Genomic DNA, 20,950 nt, shown 5'->3' on the forward strand with positions numbered 1-20,950 from the left:
CCTACACTGCAACAATCGGCAGCAGCTAGGGAAGGACACAGATGTTCCCTTCCTCTATGCAAGTAACAACATACAGTGTCTACAAAGTATCTACAGACGTCTGACAATTAGACTAATAAACTCACCTGCCCTAAAATGGATGAGATCAGAAGTGCAGGTGTTTGTTACAAAGAGCCCAGAGTGAAACTTGCTCAGCTAGAAAGGCACTGGACAGCATGGAAGTTCTACAGTTATGAGGGTCAATAAACATTTAACCATATGCATACCTTAAAGCAGATTAATTACATGCTTGAAGTTATATCTACATGATAAAATTGTCTAATGTATCAAAGAAATTCAGGAACTGAGAAGTCAGTAGGACTTCGACACATTTGAAAATTTTACCAGTGCTTACTAATGCTTTGAGGGATCATTCCCTTATTTGGACTGTTGTCTTACAAAGAAAAAGTTTAAAAAGGAAAGAAAAGTAAGTATTCTTTTAAATAAAACTGAACCTGTAGTGAATAAAAGTAACCAACTAGAAGACCACAAAGCCAATGAAAATAAAGTTTGATTGAAAATATAGTTACAGCAGAAATGATGCAATGCATGTACATGAGAATGTATGCCGTTTTCTCCTCTCTAGCTCAATTTTAAAAATTTTAAGACTCATCAGAGATACACAATAGAAATCACAAAGCAAAAGATGCAACAAATAAGACAGAGAGGATTTTAAGCATCAGCAGAACCTTGGCCACAACCTTGATGCATATCAGTCAGCTCTCGAGGCCTTAATTGGGATTACAGACTGTTTTGACAAGTAATCAAGTATGCCGCTGGCCTGTTGCTTGCCAAAGTAGTCCATAATCCCTAATAATGATCTTTAGAGGTTCTTCATGCCTCAGTAATTTGGTTCTTGTACACAAGTTACTTACTACTATACAGATTTTCTTAAAAATTATTCTTGCTTTTAAAGGCAGTTGTGATGATGGGTAAGCATTTCATTCTAAAGATAATTTATGTCTCTATGAAATAATAATAATAATATGAATAATTAATTTGAATGAGTGAAAATAGTGATCTAAAATATTTTAAATGGAATAAAGAATTTTCCAATAATGTGGAAAAACAGATTTCGGATTTGAATTTACAGTAAAGAGTATGCACCTATATTTAGCTAGCTAGACAGATGAAAATTATTAATATTTTAAGATTCAGGTGCCAATTCTATTTAAAGGATGAGTATTTTCTGCTGATCCTCTCTCTGTTTGTATGAGTTGTTTCCTTTACTATAGAAAAGAAAGAATGCACAATTGAAAAGCATCCTTTGTACTTAAGCACTTCTCATGTCAGTGCCAACATCATATTTATAGTGATGAATTTCTTGACCCCCAAGTAATTTGAATACATTGATTTAACATGAAGTAAAATACTCAGGCACACCCAACTAAAAGAGTTTGGAGTACTAACACTTCTGTCCAGTTTTTCATGCATTGACCCCATCATGAGCCAACCTTTTCAATATAGTTTCCTATTTCCCCTTCTTATCCTAAAATCATGATCAGAGTTCTCCTGATTACCTGTTCAGCTTACTGTCATCACCTTATGGAATTATTTATACCAATTTCAAATGAAAAAAAAATTAATGTTAACTACTATCCTGACCTCTCACTGATCTTGAGTTGAGATAAATAAACCCCCAGATAAATAAAAACCTGTGTTATGAAAAAGCATATGTTAATCAGGCTGCAGAGCATGTTTAGTATGCTCCCTTTTGAAAGGATTTGCATTTAGATACATGTAAAGAACAGGAAGAGCTTTAAACCAGATGTTTGGTAGAGTGAGGCCAAACTTGAGTGAGCATGACCATCACTTTCTCCATACACACTCCATAGCATTTTGTTGTTGCTGGTGTGTCTGGCATTGTCAGGGGAAAGTCAGACCCTCCTTAATCAACAGTCCAGATAATCCACTCACAGATATTCAATAATTTATAGCATTAAATTATATTTTGCATTCTGAAATGACTGCATTATTTGCTGGGCAAGGAGGGAATCACAGTAAAATTCACCACTGTAATTCTGAGCATACAAAATAAAACCATTGATAAATTAATATATTAAATTCAAAATTATGATACAGAACAAAACAAATTTTCAGGGGCAAACGGATAATGATTATGTATAGAAATACGATCAATATTAATTTACTTAAACAGAGCAGCATCCTAAAGATGCTATGTAAAATTGAATATAGAGTTTTTACCATGTAATTTATTCTGATATTGAGAATAGCTTGTAAGGGATACATCTGTCTTGTAAGAACAACAACAAAAAGTTACAGAAGTCCCTTTCCAAAGGGCTGAAAGGGACTTAAACCAAAACTGTTTACTATGATCACATCTATCTGGAAAAAACCAAAACTAAATTCCATCTGTCAACAATAATAATTTCAAAACAAGACACTGCTGTATACTCAGCTGCCAGGATTAAAAAAAAACAGATAGACACATGTTCTGTCATAGCAGAAGTAAGTTTTTCATTTCAATGAAAAGCAGTAATTTTTTTCTCAACTATGCAGGAAATGTTGGCAAATTGCAACCACAATTATCAAACCTGAAGAATGTGAGCTACTGTATGGCTGTTGCAAATTTAATGAAGAAGTCATAAAAGAACTTGGAGCTGTGTTGTATTATATTGTATTTACATCAAGGCAAGTATTAGTATAGTAGTACACATTAGTGTTGCAGTTTGGGTAGGCTGTTTTGTGTGTTTACAACCAGAACCCAAACAAACAAACAAGAACTGCAAATATTTCTGTTTTCTTTTTGCACTTGAAGTATTCTTATAATGGCCCCAAAACCGCTTTTCTTTTTGCTGGAAGGCTGAATTTAGACCAGTAGCTCTATGTATCTGAAATAAATTCAATACTTCTGGGGCCATGTTGAGCAGCAGGTTTACTGGACTGTGTTTTCCACTGCACCAGTACAACATGTTGCCCTTTGTCTAACTGGTTGTCACCAAAATTCTACAGCTTGGAAGCAAATATTTTAAATCTTCTTTTGATCTATTCTCCCAGCTTGCTGCATCCATACCAACTGTCATAAGCTGAAGAAGAGAGCAAAGCTTTATAATGAAACCACATTGACTCCATTTGTAAAGAAGTATGACAAGAAGATGCATCTTCACTGACGGTAACATCCCATGATATAAGATCATAGGCAGTACTGTAATACATTATGTGTAGTTCTTGCCACCGTGCTTTAAAAATGTTGTGTTCAGACATGCTTCTACTAACAGCTGCTAAAATATTAGGCCACAAAAACTGAAAAAGGTGTGAAAGAGGAAAAGAAGGCTATGCTTATTTGAAAATAAATATGAAAAAGGAGTAAGATGCAGTAGAAAGTAGTAGGAGCAAATATAAATCTGCTTAGCATACTACTTACAAGCCTGTCACAGGACTATAAAAATGACACTGACAGTCCTAAGTAGCATAATAAAATAACAATACAGGAAAATACACAAAGAAAATACTGGCATAAGAAGGTTCCTTCCTATCTTTATGATACCTAAACATTAATGAAAATAATTTTCACTGACTTGCAAAGCTTCCAGTAGATAATGATAAAAGCATACAGAAACCCACAGAATACTAGGAAAAGTAGATTTCACTCTTTTCATGTATCATTTGCAATCCAAATAATTACAAATATTCAGAACATCAAACTAAGGAAGGTGAGAAAAGAATTGGAAAGATAGGATGGGGAGAGAAGAAAGGAGGTCAGAAATACTGTAGAAAGGAGAGATTATTTTAGCCATGTATTAAATTAGATAACATATTTGTAAAAATACACATAAATTAAAGCCATGATTCAACTACAAGATGATAGAAATATGAATGAAATATTTAAGCTCTACTGTCATAGTTACCGTTATCAAAATCCCTTGACAGAATTAAAATCTTCTATAGACAGAAGTACGTTATTTCTTACATTGCATTTTGTTACATAGCACTACTAGGCATATGCTGCAACTCGGAAGCCAATGTATAGAAGGAATTTCAAATGTAGACTTATTTAAAGGGTGTCCTTGTGGGCAAAAATGATGAGCATGTTCACCTAATTCAGAATTCCTTGGTGAATTAAAGGAAAGTGTATAAAAAAGAACTATAGGATGAATAATTATAAAAAGATGACAAAGAAATTATTTAACTCCACCGGGAATATTAATCTGCAAGCCATCTGAAAGGCTTTTTTTCATGTCCCTGTTAAAGGAATTTGTATTTGAAATTGCCTGACATTTAGATGAGCAGTTGTATGGAAAAGGAAGTAAGCTTGCAATTAAGTCTTAACTGAGAGCAATGAGAAATAGTGCCAGCAAAGGTGGCTTAAGATGGCAGTTACCTGCTATCACTAAACAAAAGATAAAAATCATATTTTCAGAGCTCCTTTTTGCTTTTTGAGGACAGCATTTTGCAATAATATATTACATTTAAAAATAAATTAAGGCAAAATCTTAACATTTTCTTATATATATGTGTGTGTGTATATATATATATGTATATATGTAGCTTAGCATCCAATTGCTGCTCTGATTGGCAAGATTCATCACTGTAATTCATTCTTGCCAGTGTTTTCCTCAGCACAAGTACTACCCTCAACCAGATAAAAGCCTCATTCTGGATGAAAATTTACTTCATAAACAGATTCATGTCCATGGATTTTTAAAAAGTCACATACAGTCATAAGCTGCTTTGGTAATTGCCTTTGCTGCATTCTTCTGAATATCGGGAACAGTAGAGACTCCTACAAGTGAAAGTAGCTTTTTAAGGCCTCCTGTCTGCTGAATCAGTTGCAGAGTACACACATCTTCAAGACAATTTCCCAACACTGCAAGAGCTTCCACATGTAGATCGCTGAATTCCTAATAAAGAAAAAACCCCAAACAAATAACCTTCAGATCAGGATTAAAGTATCTTTGGCTTTTAACTTTGTAGGATAATTGTCATAACTTTCTTTTGGACAGTTTATTCATACTGCAAAGTACATCTTTTCATACTCATATTTTTTGTATAATTTCTTTGATGTGCCTTAGGGTGCAACAAAATTTATCAAACCAGTAAAAACCCTAGAAGTTTCTCATTATATCAAAGTGGGTTAGGCAGGTATTCAGAAAGGACCGGTCATCTTAAAGTTTCAAAAACTTCACAAATTTCTCTATGCATTATATTTCTCATGGTGACATCTGAACTCAAGAAGCAGTAAAATGAGTCTCACAATAACATAAACAATGACATTTCCAAGGTAGGAAATTATACTTAAGGCCATTGATATAAAAATAAATTCAGAAAAAAGGATCAGTGTTCAAACTAGGAACCAGCACCACAGTTCAGCATATAATAAAAAATTTTGAGAAAACATCATATAAAAAGCTATATAGTGAATTTTTCTGATACTTACAACAGTTTGAGAAATGGACAGTAAATGTAAAACAGTATTACTAATAGCAATAAAGCAATAAAACAAATACAAACATTTTGGTGAATCCCTTTGCTCCCTTTCTTAGTAAGCTAGGTATCCTAGCTTATTCTATTTCTATCATCGTTAGCTCCAAGAAAGGAGCTCTTTCTTCTTTTATCCCTCTTCCATAACATGAACAATATTTCCGATTAGTTATACAAACATTAGCAGCAAGAACAAAAAATTTTTAAGGCAAGTAAACTGTACATTGACTTCCAGTATCTTCAGAAGACAATCTAATCCTTTATTTTCTCCCAGTATTATCCTGGTTTCTCTGTCTTTGCTAATTACTTCTAAGGTTTTAAGGGCTAACAACTGAATAACTGGGTATTCAGATTTCAGTAGTTCCAGCAAGGGTGGAATTACATTCAGTGCACGAACTGCAGCACGGCTTTGAAAATCCTGCAGCAAAATATCCAACAAAGAATGTTAGTGATAGAGAATATAACAGTACATCAATTCCTGATTTTATGGAAAGAACACCAAAAAACTGATTTCAAACATGCAAAAATGAATCAATATTCCAGAGCTTCCAGTTCTGAAGATTTCTTTCTTTTCAGCTAAGAATCAAACTTAATATAATCAAGACCCACCAACCTTAAATTCCAGGTTTTTTGCATGACTGAAGTACACACTACAGAATCTAGTCCTAAGGAAGCCTATTTACTCTTGTTTTTTGCCATGTTTGTCTCAACATACATGTTTCTTTGAGAAAGTTTTTTAAATTTAGTTTCAACATTTTTATTTTCCTCAGTGGGGGGAAATAGTTTTTGCACTCTACTGTGGTTGCCTGGTTATATCTTCTTTTGTTTTAGTAATTATAAAATGACAATTCAAAATTTCAACTTTAAACAGTGTATATGCAGCTTAATAAGACAGTAGTAGATTATATTAAAATAGAAAAAAATAAATAAATTACAATTTGCTTTTAAATAGCTTATTGCACATGTGCAGCATGCAATTATCCTTATCAATATAAGCAAGCACCAGGTGCAGTTATCCAGATATACCCTGCAACAAAGACAGCGAGATAGTAAAAAAGGAGAAAGAGTAAAATGTGATTCTGAATAGACATGCTCTGATGCCCCAAAAGAGATAGAGTTATAAACTGAATTCATTACTGAATTGATTCGCTTAAGCCATGGAAGAGAACTGCCATACAAATGCACCATTCTTTTGCTAAGCAGCATATGGATGACATTAGTACTGAGTGTGAAAGTAGCCAATAACAAATCTATTCCTCCCAGTATGGAAAGTAGCTGTCGACAGCATTCACCTACCTATCATTAAAAAGATGTTCAAAATTGTGACTATGGACTTTCTGGCCAAAACAAGGCACAATGCAATTGCTAGTTCTTTAATTTACAGGATTATTCCAATGTTTTGGATAGACAAGTTATAACTCTCATTACAGAGAGTTTCTTGTTTTCCAACTAAGAAAACAAATTCATATTTAATTAAAAAATTCTGAATCTGATTCTGATCTCTCTTACATTGCTGTACAGTATTCATAATTGCATTAAGTTCAACAGAATTAGAGTCAAATCAGCTATATTCGTAACTAATGTAACAATCAAGGACTTGGGTGTAATGTTTTCAAATACACTTATGAACACTGGGGAGTAAAGGAATCAAATATTTTAAAATTATTAACCCCACAGAGGATGGCAGCGGTTGGGGGGAAGTGCTTATCTTCCTCTGTAATTTAAAACAACAAAAAACTTTACCTGCACCAGGAGGTATATACATTCAACTGAATTCTTCTTAACATCAGGATCAGGGCTACTTAGCAGTCTGATAAGTGGTTCTAATCCACCTTGCTCAAATATTTGTACTTTCGTAGTATATTCGACAGCCATATGTGCTAGACAGAGAGTAGCAAATTCATGGATAACTACATCTTCTATGAGGAAAAAAAAGAAATATTTTGATTAAGTTTTATTCAGCATAGTATATGTTCACTAATCCAGTGGTTTAAAATATTATTTGAAGTCAATAAACAATAGCTGACATCTCCCAATATCTCCATAAACATGCAGCTCCTTCTGTACAACATAACACTACTCAGTGAGTAACAGAGCAACTCCTATAAAAGCAATCACCTATTTAACATGTAGTATGACAAATCATAAATTACAAGGAAGATTTTATTAAATTGACTTATCAAATGGCAATCATAAATTATTTCTGAGTGTACTTTTGCACAAGGAATGAATACTGCAAGCTACCTTCCAGTGCCAGCTGTGATATAAGTGAATTTGTGACATCCAGTTCCCTCAGTAACTTCTTGACATCATCTACAATGAAATAAATACAAATATGAAGTCTTTTGTTTGTCAGTCTTGGTGGCTGAGTAAAGAAACAGATTCTGCTCCAAGGGAAATGTACTTATGGTTACTCCCTAAGTAATAAAAAGATTTGACTGGGAATGACACACAACCGAAGTTATACCAAGATCATAATGGGCCAAGAAAACATAGAGGAGATTTTCAAGTACCAGGTGATATTCTTTGACATTTGATATATATGAAGTTCCTCAATACTTCATTGAAACTTTATTCAAAATACTTGCATCTAGCAGGTTCCGATTAAATATTGCACAGTTCTAGTTGTCAAAGAAGTCATACCCCAGTAGTTAAAATTATTTGTGGTTAAAATTATCAAACTAAAAGCAATCCTTCCACTATTTAATTTTCAAGCCATCACTTTCTAATTTCATGCTAGCACAGCCCACACTAAAAATATGAATTATATAGGTCTTTTTAAAATCACAGTAAATACTTTCAGAACGCATTTTTATTGTTGTCAGTGGCAAACTAGCAAAACCACAACCACTGGATAGAATAACCAAAAAACATTTTTTGGGACAGACTTCATGTGATCTTACAGGGCTGTGTTGTTACTATCAACACATTACAGTGTTGAAATGTAAGAAAAAAGGTATGAGTTGAATTTAGTTTTAAAGCAAAAAACAATTAAGATGTGAATATGAATGGAAGATGTTCAGTCATTCAATTCCATGTATGTGCAGCAGTGTTGGAAGCCAAGGCCTGAAGGGAGTAACTATATGCTAGTGTCGAATTGAAAGTAAGGTAAAGAGTGTAAGGTCCAGTGCAACATGAAAAGCAGGTAGCAGTTGATGAAAAGAGTTAAACAGTGGTTAGGATACCACCGTGGAAGACAACTGTGTATAACATGTACCAAAATAAGACCTGATTAATTATATTAATTAGCTGTAGGTTTATAAAGCAATGTAAAAATAACAGCCACTGAAACTCCACCTTACACCACTTAATCTTTCATCTTCAGGTATGTCTACCTACAACTCACTGCAGCTTGACCATTTGGGACTACTCAGCCACCCAGCATGGATGTTAATACATCCATTCTCACCTTATAAAAAGGTACAAGAAAATCTGCATATACTGTGGTTAAATCATTTAATAATGGTATGGCTACAGTAGATACATTACCTTGCTATGAATGCAGTGTCTCTGAGGGAGATTCAAGACTACTTGAATTTCACTAGCTCAGATACAGATAACAAAACATTTACAGCAGCACTGATTTGCCAAAGAAGCTGGGTAAATATGCATGCCAATGCTTCATAGTTCAGGGCTTTTTTTGCCATCAGTACTTGAGTTAGCTACTTTAAATTTAGCACATTTTCTCCCTTATCACTGTAGTTACCCTAATGCCTCAAGTAACAACTGATATTTAAACATAGCATTTTCTGTAGATGATAAACACTACTTTATCCTTCTCTTCCAACTTTTGTAAAAGAGATGAGTGTGTCATGTCCACATCGGCAGGCATCTTGTGTAGTCAGGTTCTCCCTGATAGACATAATTCCAGTATTAAACTGTTTCAATTTGGCCCCATCAAAAAAAAAAAAAAAGGGTTGGAGGAAAATTAACTTGTAATTCTTTTTCAAAATCAGTGGAGTTCACTCTAGCTGAATTTGTTCCTTTATTCTGGGCCGTTAACACAGGATTTTTTCACATGGGCCACCTATTGCTTTGATGACCACACTCATACGTATTGAAAAATATTAAAAAATAGAAACTCTTACGATTAGAAGCCATGATGCCAAATACCATGATGGCATTTCTGCGTACAATTGGATCTTCATGTGAGATGAGTTTATACAGATGTTCCACTGCTCCAAGACCAAGAAGTGTCATTTTGTTTTCATCACCTGAAGAGTATTTAGGTTAGAAGTTCCATAAAAATGCAACAAGCTCACAGTTGTAATCTAACAAAGTAAAACAGCTACCAGTCTTTTATTGGACTGTAGAATCAAAGAACAAAGACCTGGACAGGACCTTGGGAGATCATCTAATCTTTACCCCAAATAAACACATGTCAGATAGTATCAAGGATTAATAGTACCTAGGATTAATTCACATTTGTCAAGCAAAGGATGCTTCTGGCTTTGTTGGAGACAGCAGTGGTAGTACAAAGGACAGCTTTCTATTTAGCAAAGTACAGGTGAATGATATAATTAAGAACCTCATTTTGTTTTCTTCTTTTCTTGCCTCCCAAATTTATTTTCCTCAAAATAACAGTTAATTCATTCTGTGGATCTGTACTACCCCTCAACCAAAGCAGCTACCAGGATTTGGATCATTAAATCCCACCTGAGATTTCTACCACTTGAGAATGGAGCACTTTGTAGCTGAATAGGCTCTGGCCATGCAAAGAACAGAAGCGTTTTGTATGATTACAGCCTTCTGTTCCTGCTCGCTCAAAAAAACCCAAACCCCAAGCAACAAAATCCAAAACCTACTCCTATTCTCAGTTCCCACAAGAGCTTTATAATTCATTTTCTAACGAACCATGCCTGTCCTTTCTGGCTACAAGTGAGCAATGTAAGAAGAAACTGGAGAACTATGCTCATTTTTAGGCCAAAACACAATTAAAATACAAGAACTCTTTTTACTGAGGGATGTGACAATTTACTAGTAACATTCAATAAATAAATTAACTGCAAAGTGAAAATAACTCCTTGTGCCACACTGCAAAGTTACAGTCTAGTCTTCTGGAAGATTGTAGGAATATCTACAATAACGATATAAAGGATTATTCATTTAGTAGAAACAGGAAAAATTAAATATCTGTTCTTTTGCAGTGTGCCATATTTTACTGTGGACAGCAGAGAAGGAGCCTACAAGAGTTTATGGTGTGTGGTTCATAGCTGTCTCCCAACAGTCCAAATTCTCTCTTCACATACTCAAAATTTGGTTGCATGCCCCCAGCCAAACTTGCCATATTAAGCTGAACCTAAACATCTTTCCCTAGCTGACTGTCAAAGCCTTCAGCTCTTCTCTCACAACTTCAGCAGTGTGACATCATCAGTATAACAATCAGCATATAAAACCATAATTTTTTAAGAAAACATAAATTAAAATTAAAAAAGATTATACCAAGAATGCTACCAGTGTATACCAATTTGAGTGGCTGGCATGGAATGAGTAGGAGGCAACTTGGGAAATTATGTGCAGCATAATTTTGAGCCTTTGTTATACAGTTGTCTTCTGGGTACCCAGAACGTGATGCTTAGCTATAGGTAATACAGGGACATTCAGAAAATTTGGAATCTTGGAGACTTGTTAGAGTCCCAACACATACAGAAATAAGCTTGATAAAGCAGGCTGAGCCATGTCCAGTAAATCATCTGTCTCAGAAGTACTGACACAAGAGCTATATGCAAAAATAACAGAAACAGGCTAAAAAGTAATTTTCATTGAAAACTGAACCTTGAAATAACTACACTGGTACAGAAATTTCAAACTGTAACATAAAAAAGAGAATTCTTTCCCAGACGCAGGTCTGTTGCTCATAACAAAACAGATCTGGGTTATATTTAAACCAAGCTCTATTAAACAGAGAATATACAACAAAATGATAAAAATTTCCTTCATGCAAACCACAGGACTTTTTTATAACTGCAAACACAGGTTTGATAGATATTTCAGAAAATGTCCAAAACCTTGACAAAGACCTTTGAGATGAAACGAAGATTTCAGTGCTAGGAAACGAAACAATTGTGAACTACTATCAAAATCTAAGTAACGCAAAGGAAAGCTCATTGCAAAAAAACTAACCTTTTGATGCAAATTTATATAGAGCATCACATGCTTTTGCCAAAACTTCCTCTTCAGGAGAGCTAAGCATTAGCACAACCGTTGCTGCCGTTTTGCTTTCAATTAATAAAGGATCAAACTACAAACAAGAAAAAGGAAAGAATAGTTTGATTTATACTTAGCCTTCCCATGTGCTGCAGTAGACCCCCACATTTCATTAAAATAATCCTAGATTGAGATGTAAACTAAATTGGAAATATTAACATGAAATGCTATTTATGTGGAGAAATTAAATTTTTTTAATGACAATTTGAGACGTTGAAAAATAAGAAAGAATAATTGACTTCCAAATAGAATCATGATTTCATCCTGTATGAAGGTTTTAGGAAAACCTTGACACTTTCCTGTACATCTAGGAAGTCTTGAAGGCAACAGCTATGTAATTCTGTTACACATATAAGAGCTTCCTGCGGCTTTGGAGCCAAACATGAGAAGAAGTTTCTTTTGAGCAGCTGTGCACAGAGCCTGTGAACTTACCTGTTGTACAAGGAAGAGGATTTCCTTACTCTGTGGCATTAACACTTTGTGGTTGCTTTAAAAAATATAAAAGGACCATTCCTGTGCCTTCCTCAACTCAGTTCACTAGCTCACCATGATCTTGACTAGCTGAAGTATTTCCATGACATAAACCCTGCTCATCCAGCTAGAAATTATACAAAGTGTTCATTTCCATTTCTGACCTCATACAGAAAGAAATCTTCCAACAAATCTGGCAGTTTTCACCCTCTTAATAGACTCTTTAGAACTAACATCACTTGAGCAAGGGCATCTTCTAAATAAGCCTTTTGTTCTTTAACAAGACTCAAGGATTTCTGAAAATTCTACCCATTAAAAAGTTTTAAGCTTATTTGGATTTAAAGTAATTTTTTTAATATGGAAAAACTGTCTTCCGTCCTCACACTTTAGGCCTGTGTTATGCACAGAAACTACTAGATACTGGGGTCACGCAGTCTCTCAGTATGAATGTATTTATCTTTAAAATACAGCAGATTAATCATTTAAGATAGGAATACAAATTATTTTAAAATATTATGCATAGTTATACCAAATATATTTTTAAATGTCTGTTATTTGTTTTACTTCATTTAAAAACCCTCTAATAGCTACATCAAAGGCACATGCTGCTGAACAATAAGGGCATGAAGATACATACAAGTCAGTTTTCAAGCAAGGAAATTATTTGGAGCAAATCTTCAAAAAACTTATGAGTGTGCTAGAAGGAAAATGAACAAAGAGAAGGCTTTTTTTCTTCTCCCTCCTCCAACTTGTTAAAAAATAAGTCAAAATATGATACGAGTGCCCAGACTTCTACATTCATATTTTTGGTAGGTTTTTAATTTCATCATCTACCACAAGGCATATCACACAGTTTAACAGTCTGCAAGATCAAGATCCAAGTTTCACTGACAGTTAAGAGGTTGCCTGCGTAATGTGCTTAACTGGTCTCCCTAGCTTCAAGCAGGTCTGAAAACCTGAAGACACTGTCCAACTTCATGCTTGCTATGACAAGCTGGAGGCATGCGACAAGTCATGGAACAAAGCTCCTTTTTAAAGAAAATATTACCAGCTTACTGTACCATAAGTCATTTTGCTTAATAATGACTCAGCAACAAGAATTAAACCAAATAGTGGCACAGTGGTCCAAGTTACATCTTAGTGATGGGCCTGAAATGATGGAATTCTTCACAGGAATTTTCTGTTTGGATTGTAAGGAGGCAAAAAATTCAGCTTATCACAGCAACATTCATTCATTCTACCATATGAGAGGCATATAGGAGAATTAAGAGATGACTGAAAGTCCCTTTAGCCACTTTCATACTTGTCTACTTCTGCACATTTGTGTCCTTGCGTGGATAGAATATGATCCTCGAGGTAAGGGCTATGATTTAAGCACAGACATATCTCCTGAGTCCGGCCAAATACTTGGTGATGGGATAAAACTGTAATTTTTAGTAAAGGCTGTTAGTCCTCCAGAGAAAAGTAAACACAAAGATCGATCTCAGATGAAGTTTAATAAGAAATGAAATATGAAATAAGATTTTTAAATCTCAGTTATTTATTTACATTGATCTAATATCAAAGACGCTATTATGTTGTTCCATTTTTGTTGCCTTTCCTGTTCACAAGTAATCGTATAAACTACAATTCAATGATAATTCCTAGGATTTAATGACAGGTTGGCACATGATCAGAGTGAAATTGATCTGACCTCTACCCATTTGTATAGACATTAGATTCACTACTACTGTCTGAAATATTCAATAGGCACTTTCTTATTAGAAGCAGTTTTGTGCTGAAAACACAGTAAGAAGAGTCACTGAAATCAATGTATGTTTAAGAGGTCAGAGGCCTGAGCAGGTCAGTAATTTGCTGGGAAGTAACATTGTTCATCAAAACTATCATAGAACTGGTTATGACTTTTGTTTATCATAACTCCAGCATAGCTAGAGTTCCCCCCGCCCTTTTTTTTTTTTTTTTTTTTTTTAAAAATCAAGGCTTGCTCCTAATTCTTCCTACCTCATTGCAGATCTTCCCTTAATGGCACATACAGGACAGATTACATGCTAGAATAACATGCCAGAAGTTACAGACAACCTTGAATTAAACACAGAAATTTAACTGGTTTATAAGCAACAACATTTCCAACATTCAGTTTGTATTAAGAAAAAAGCAAGTTAAATGAGAAAGAAAACTATAATTCAAAGTCATTAGAAACTGCAGATTATTCGGGGGGTTTTTTGGCTTCCATCAACTCAGCTGAAATTGAAGATAAACCAAAATATGTTTCCAGTCAGACCAAAGACCCATTTAGCCCAGCATCCTGCCTCCAACAAAGGCCGGTAACAGGTGTGGGCAAGCAGACTATTAAACTTTGCTTATATTCCCTCCCAGACTCCAGCACTCTGCAACCTAGAGACCTGGTGAACTAGCAGTTTTATCTCTGTGTTCAAAAAGTCCAGGAAAAATTTTCCACCAGTTAATTTCATAAATAATTTTTGAAGCCATCTGTATTTTAGCAGATCACCTCCACAGGTGCCTGCTAGCATCCTTAATATTCTGAGACACAAGTATCACAGTTTAACAGTCATATAAGTAGTTATGCCTTTTCTTTGTTTTAAAACTACCACCTGATAACTTTATTTGTCCTCCACAATTCATTCATCATAAGAAACAGCGAAATAAATGACATCCATTTGCCTTCTCTGTATATTCATAATTTTGTAAGTTTCTATGATATTCTCCTTCATAGCCATTTCCCTTTGGAGATGAAGAAACCCACTCTCTTTGATCTTTCCTAATACAGAAGGTACTCTGTCTATTCTTTTTGTCTTTCTTAGTATTTTTCTATAGTTCAACTGTACCTTTTTTGAGATGGAAACACCAGAACTGTAAATGGCATTCAACATGTGCATGTATAATGCATTTGCTAGTGACATGGTGTTTTGCCTTTTATTTCTGGAATTTGAAATGTTGTATTTATTCACTTTTGCCTACTTAGTAACTGGCTGCCATTTTCATGAAAGTATCCACGTTAATTCTGATGGACTAGATGACACAGGCTGCAGAATAAAACCCCATGACATTCCACTGGCAACTTCTCTTTGTTATGAAACCTAAACAGTAATTTGATTTCTCACTTTTGCTTTCTATTTTATAACCAGACATTATTGCCAAGAGAGAAATTTCTTTTTACCTGTTAGTGTTTATGTGAGTGAAGAGCGTGGCCTAAAAACTTTTGAAAAAGCTAAATAACTGTATCAACCAGATCACCATTATCCACTTGCCCACTGACTCCTCTAAAGAATTCAAATAGATTTCAGAGATGAAACTTTGCTCTACAAAAGCAGTATTGATTATCCCCCATTACTATCATATTTATCCATGTATCTTGGGTTTTTTGGTTTTGTTTTGGGGGTTTCTTTCTTCTTCCACACACAGCATGGAACACAAACTTTGTGTAATTACTGACCCATTTCTTTTTGAAAATGAAATTTTCTACCCTCCATTCCTCTAGTACAAAGGGTACACATTAAATACCATATGTAACAGTACCACAATTTCAGATTTTAGTTATTTTTCAGTTAGAACAAGACCTGGGCAAATACTATTTATTCATATTTGGGCAATTTCTTCACATTTGTTTTAGTGATTTGCTACATAGCTTTGCCTTTGACACAAAAATAAGTAATTTTGCTTTTCTTTTATGACTTTTATCATCTGATAGTGTCCCTTTAAGAAGCTTCTTGCTTCTAGTCAATTTGGAAAAGATTTATTGCTAGTTTTTGTATCTATATCTATTTGCTAATTCTCTCCCAAAATATTTTGGTGCATTGTGACATTGTGCTTTTACTTCTAATTTGTAAGTGCAAGGGTTTGGTTTTCTTTCCCATTTAGATGCAAATCCCACCTTTCAAAGGATGTATTTATCTGCTATTATTCTACTGTTTAATCATGCTGTCATTTTGTAAAAAAAAATCCTTTAAATTTGAATTAACTGACTACAGGCCTGCTTTATCCTTGCACCTTTCATAGAGTCTTTAGAAGGATTACTGATATCTTCAATATTCCTAACCCCTTTTCCTTTACCTAGAAGAATAAAGTTAATATATACCTGGTCATGCTAATTGTTTCAGTTCTGTCATTGTCTGATCTCCTATACTAACAATAAAACCCCAAGATATTCCACTAAATCACAAACAGTTGTTGTTAGAAGGCACCTGTGGAGGTGATCTGCTCCAACTGCCCTGTTCAGAGCAGGATCAGCTAGAGCTCAAGGCCAGTGCATAGTCTGATTGTGAGTATCTCCAAGGATAGAGACTCCATAACCTCTCTGGGCAACCTGTGCCATGTTCCATCATTCTTACAGTAAAAGAGGATTTTTTTTTTCTTATGTTTAAATGGAACCTCCTGGGTTTCAGTTTGTGCCCATTGCTTCTCATCCTTTCACTGGGCACCACTGAGAAGAGCCTGGCCTGACTTCTTCAGTCCCTCCTATCAGTTATTTATACACATTGACAAGACCCCTCCAAGTCTTCTCTCAAGACTGACCAGTCCCAACTCTCAGTCTCTCCTCATACAACAAATGTTCCAAGCCTTTGGCAGACTTATTCCCATAAGTCCATGTCTTTCTTGTACTGGGGAATCCAGAGCTGGACACAGCACTCCAAGTGTGGTCTCACTCACCAACACTGAGTGGAAGACAATAGTCCCCTCTCTCAAGTTGCTGGCAACACTCTGTCTAATGCACCCCAGGATTTTGTTAGCTTTCTTTGCCCCAAGTGCACATCGCTGGTGCATGTCCACCAGAATCACCAGGTCATTTCCTGTAAAGCCACTTTCCAGCAGGTCATCACCCAGTCTGTACCAGTTATTCCTCCCCTCAGATGTAGGACTTGGCATTTCCCTTTATTGAACTTAATGAAATTCCCATTTTTCCATTTCTCTAGTTTGTTGAGGTCCCTCTGAATGGCTACACAACCATCTGGTCTGTCAATCACTCCTCTCAATTTTGTATCTTCTGCAACTTGCTGAGGGTGCACTCTGTCCCATCATTCAGGTCACTAATGAAGAGGTTAAACAGTACCGGCTTTGGGATCAACCCCTGGGGCACAACACTAGTGCCTGACCTCCCACTGGACCTCATGCTGCTGATCACAACCCTCTGAGCCTGGCAGTTCAGCTAGTTTTCAATTCATTCACACTATTTATCTTGCTGTACTTTGTCAGTTTGTCTATGAGGATGTTATGAGAGACAGTGTTGAAAGCCTTACTAAAGTCAAGTCAAATCAATATTTAGGCATTAATTGCTCAAAAGAAGGTGTTTCTGTGGAGACTGAATTTCAGGAGTTGACAGTGCTGCTTCATATATTCAACCTTTTTAACATCAGTGTTGTGAATGAAGCCATTTTCAAAAATATTCAGATATCTATAGCTTTCTCTCAGTGATAATGCCTCAGTTATTTTCTCTAGTGGTAATCTTAGGCTTCCCTTTTAATGTCTGTGCTCTAGCTGATGACCAAATAGTAATATTGTCTAGACCAAACTTAATGAAGATATCATAGGAAAAGTTCCTATCAATCTATGTCAAAGCTAGCATATTTTATCTACCTGAATTACTGTCTAAGGTCATCCATATAGTGATAGAGGCTCAAAGCAATATTTTTCCCAGAGAAGCCCAATTCTCAGGACAGATAATAGTAAAAGACAAATTATGAAAGGAATACTTTCTGAAACATAAGCAGTGGCTAGGCTAAGAGATGTGTTTCCCACCTGTTCTTAGAAATCTATAAAAATTAGCAGTCATCTGCAGTACCATATATTCTCAGAGCATTCCACATGCACAAAGGCCCTCTTCTATATGCCTGTTCACATTATCTCAAGGCTTCCTTTCTTGGACTTGACATTTTCATAAGCAGATTATCAATCATAAGATAATAGCTAATACATCTTTTATTTTGTCTGCATCTCATTTCCTGCCATCTGAAATATCCAGGTGAAATTTAAAGCTTTGAGATTTGATATTACAGGATCACTATTAACAAAATTCTCATAGCTAGAAGACTTTCTTGGTTGATAGTTACAACTAATGAATGATCTATTTTCATGTTTAATACTGTTTTGCTATGCAACATTCAGGTTTTTTTTCCTCCTGATATGACTGCTGGAAGAGATATGCTAGCCTGAAGTACAATAAGGGTAAAAAACTAAGTCAAAAACTGCAGATGCCATCTGGACTTCACTCTTTCCAATTCCTTTTTAATAGTTTTACTGACCTTTTCCATAAGTTTAATTTTTTCAATTGTTGAATACCTTTTCTAACATTATTCACAGTTTACTGTAGTAGTTAGTAGGCTGTACAATACTTTTCTCCAGAAGCTCTAATGGTGTCTTTTGGATTTTGAAATTGTGGTGCTGCTTCTACTGACTTTCTAGATATTTACTGAAAAAGTCAACTTTTATTACTTTGGAAGGGGTTAGCTCATCTGTATGCCTTAAATCTACTGTCAAGCCTTTCAATTTTTTTTCTTAGACTGCAAAGATACTTAGTTTTAATTCTTCAGACCTGTTTTAATTAGTCCTATCCACATACACCTTTGTGTCTCCTCCCAGTTTTCTAGGTTATTCCATACAGAAATGGCTTTAGATCAATTTATCCTCTCATGTTGAAGTTTTATGTCATGTCTCCTTTCATAAGGATTTGTTATTGATTGGAGCTTATGAATTATGTTTGTAATATTAATCTTTTCCACAAAACAGTTGGGCAAAACCTGACATCAATTGCTATGCCTCAGTGACATCATGGCTATTGGATATTACTGTCTTAGTCAAAATTATTTATGCTTATTTAATATTGAAATTGTGATGTAGTTTTTGCTGATCAACTTTTCTATGACCTTGGAAAAAGCTCTTGCAGTACCATTACTCTTTACAGACAAACCCATTGTTTTTTTAAAACAGTATACTGAACTTTGCATTTAGTTTCATGCTCCTCTGTGGGACTTGCTGACGTCCTGATTTTCATTAACTTAATTATCTGCCACAGAATTTATAATATACTCTATTCAGTGTTTCTGTCTTATTTCCTCTACTTCTTTCTGAATAAACCAATTAAACTTTAAAAATACCTATATTTTGAACCTCTATCTTTTTGGAGGTCTCTTTGTACCTTGTGAATTTATGGAAACTCTTGAACAGTGTGCTAGTGTCAGACCCTTAATCTCCACCTTTTGAAAAAAAGTCATATTAGCACCATGATTCCATATTTGCTTTCAGTTCTTGTACTTTTCACTGTGGTACTTCCAATGATACCAGAAAAACCTGAACTGCTGCTAAAGACTGTATATCTTTGCAAAAGACCCAGAATACATAGTACTGTCATTCAAAATATCTGTAAAATTTTGTATTCAGTAAAAAACTGCAGATCCATCTAGGCTCCTAACTCTTTCACCCCTAAAGAAAGGGAATGTCTCCACAGTTGAAAAGACAGGCAGATTTCAGGTAGCTCTTCTCCTTTCTGCTCTGATTTTTACAAATGGAAAGCTAATACTGTTCTTCAAATAAAACGAAGCCCGGATTGTTTCATACATTACTATTTGCAAAGCCTGCCAAAGACAACAATCTCCACAAAGAGCTACACATGCCCAGTCACTCTGGTTTGTATGCTGTCCAAGAAAAGCAGAAACTGAATCATCTTTAAAAGACATTTTTAGAATAATGTGGGTAAGCTAGGAGAGTAAGGAACTATGTAAGGATGGTAGAGCTGGGCCTATAATTGTGTAATGTTTATTTTATAGCACATAACAGTTTATAAACTTACCACATCCTTGGGTGGAGGCTCTACTTCCTTCTTTACCTTTTTACCCATTCTAAAAACAACAACAACAAAATAAATAAAAAAATAAAAGCAGACAAACAAACTCCCTTCTGTGTTTTAGGAACCAGTTTACCAGTGATTTAGGAAAGCTTGTAAGACAGACTTTCTCATTCATTTGACTCACCTAATCAGTTTGAACATTTCTTTGACATAGTAATTCCTATGCAGAAAGTTGTCCCTTATAAATGAAACAAACTGTCAAACACTTGAACACCCTTGGTAAAATACATCTGTCAACAAAATACATTACTAAAAAGAAAGATCTGAGACATCACAGGATCAAGTTGTAATGTGATACAAATACATAGGACATGCTTTTCTGTAAGTTAGTTTTAGCTGCATCTATAAAACATATATGACATTGAAGGTCCTGTTAGGGTATTTCCTCATGTTTGTCTATATATTCCAGGTTGGTAAACATGCTATACAACTGCAGAACGTACAAATAAATTCTACCTTGAAAATGTGGTTCAAATTCAATTTGAATTTTCTGTTTGTATTTCACAGAAGACAAAAATCAGGTCTGCAGGTATTAAGAAACAGTTCTGCACAGTACAAATTTCACTGATTTAAAAAAGTTACATCTATTTACACCAAGTCCAGCTTCTGTCTTCTGCTTTTTTTGTATTAGCACATGTGCATGTGAACCAGGAAGACCTTCTCAGCTGCATCTAATAGTAGCTTCTGAAGCATATGGATGTAATACCTCATGTGGACCTAATTTCACATGGCTTGCAAAACTTCAGCAGAGCCTTCCAGTTAAGCTACAGGCAAAAGTAAAGAGCAACAGGACCCACTAGCTGTGCATAGAACATAACCCAAGTTATGCCAAACTTAGGTTTGTTTTAACACTGTGTAAAAGTGAAATGCACACTGTTAGTACCCCTTAGTAACTCTTCAGTTAGTTCTCAAAGGGAAACCACACATTCACCC

The 20,950-nt window shown here is 35.1% G+C and overlaps 1 protein-coding gene across 1 annotated transcript in view; it reads right to left on the reverse strand.

Moving 5' to 3' along the window:
- The window catches only part of ARMC3 (armadillo repeat containing 3), a 51,729-nt gene extending 31,540 nt beyond the window's left edge, over positions 1–20,189 (reverse strand). The window contains exons 1-7 of the mRNA XM_075022464.1: positions 19,961–20,189; positions 11,605–11,722; positions 9,570–9,695; positions 7,726–7,794; positions 7,225–7,400; positions 5,705–5,899; positions 4,718–4,901 (exon numbers count right to left, since the gene is read on the reverse strand). Coding sequence (XP_074878565.1) covers positions 4,718–4,901; positions 5,705–5,899; positions 7,225–7,400; positions 7,726–7,794; positions 9,570–9,695; positions 11,605–11,722; positions 19,961–20,008 — 916 coding nt within the window. The 5' untranslated portion in view covers positions 20,009–20,189. The remainder of the gene's footprint in view (positions 1–4,717; positions 4,902–5,704; positions 5,900–7,224; positions 7,401–7,725; positions 7,795–9,569; positions 9,696–11,604; positions 11,723–19,960) is intronic.
- Positions 20,190–20,950: the final 761 nt, after the last annotated feature.

Source organism: Buteo buteo, chromosome 2 (assembly GCF_964188355.1).
Source record: "Buteo buteo chromosome 2, bButBut1.hap1.1, whole genome shotgun sequence".
NCBI classification, from domain to species: domain Eukaryota; kingdom Metazoa; phylum Chordata; class Aves; order Accipitriformes; family Accipitridae; genus Buteo; species Buteo buteo.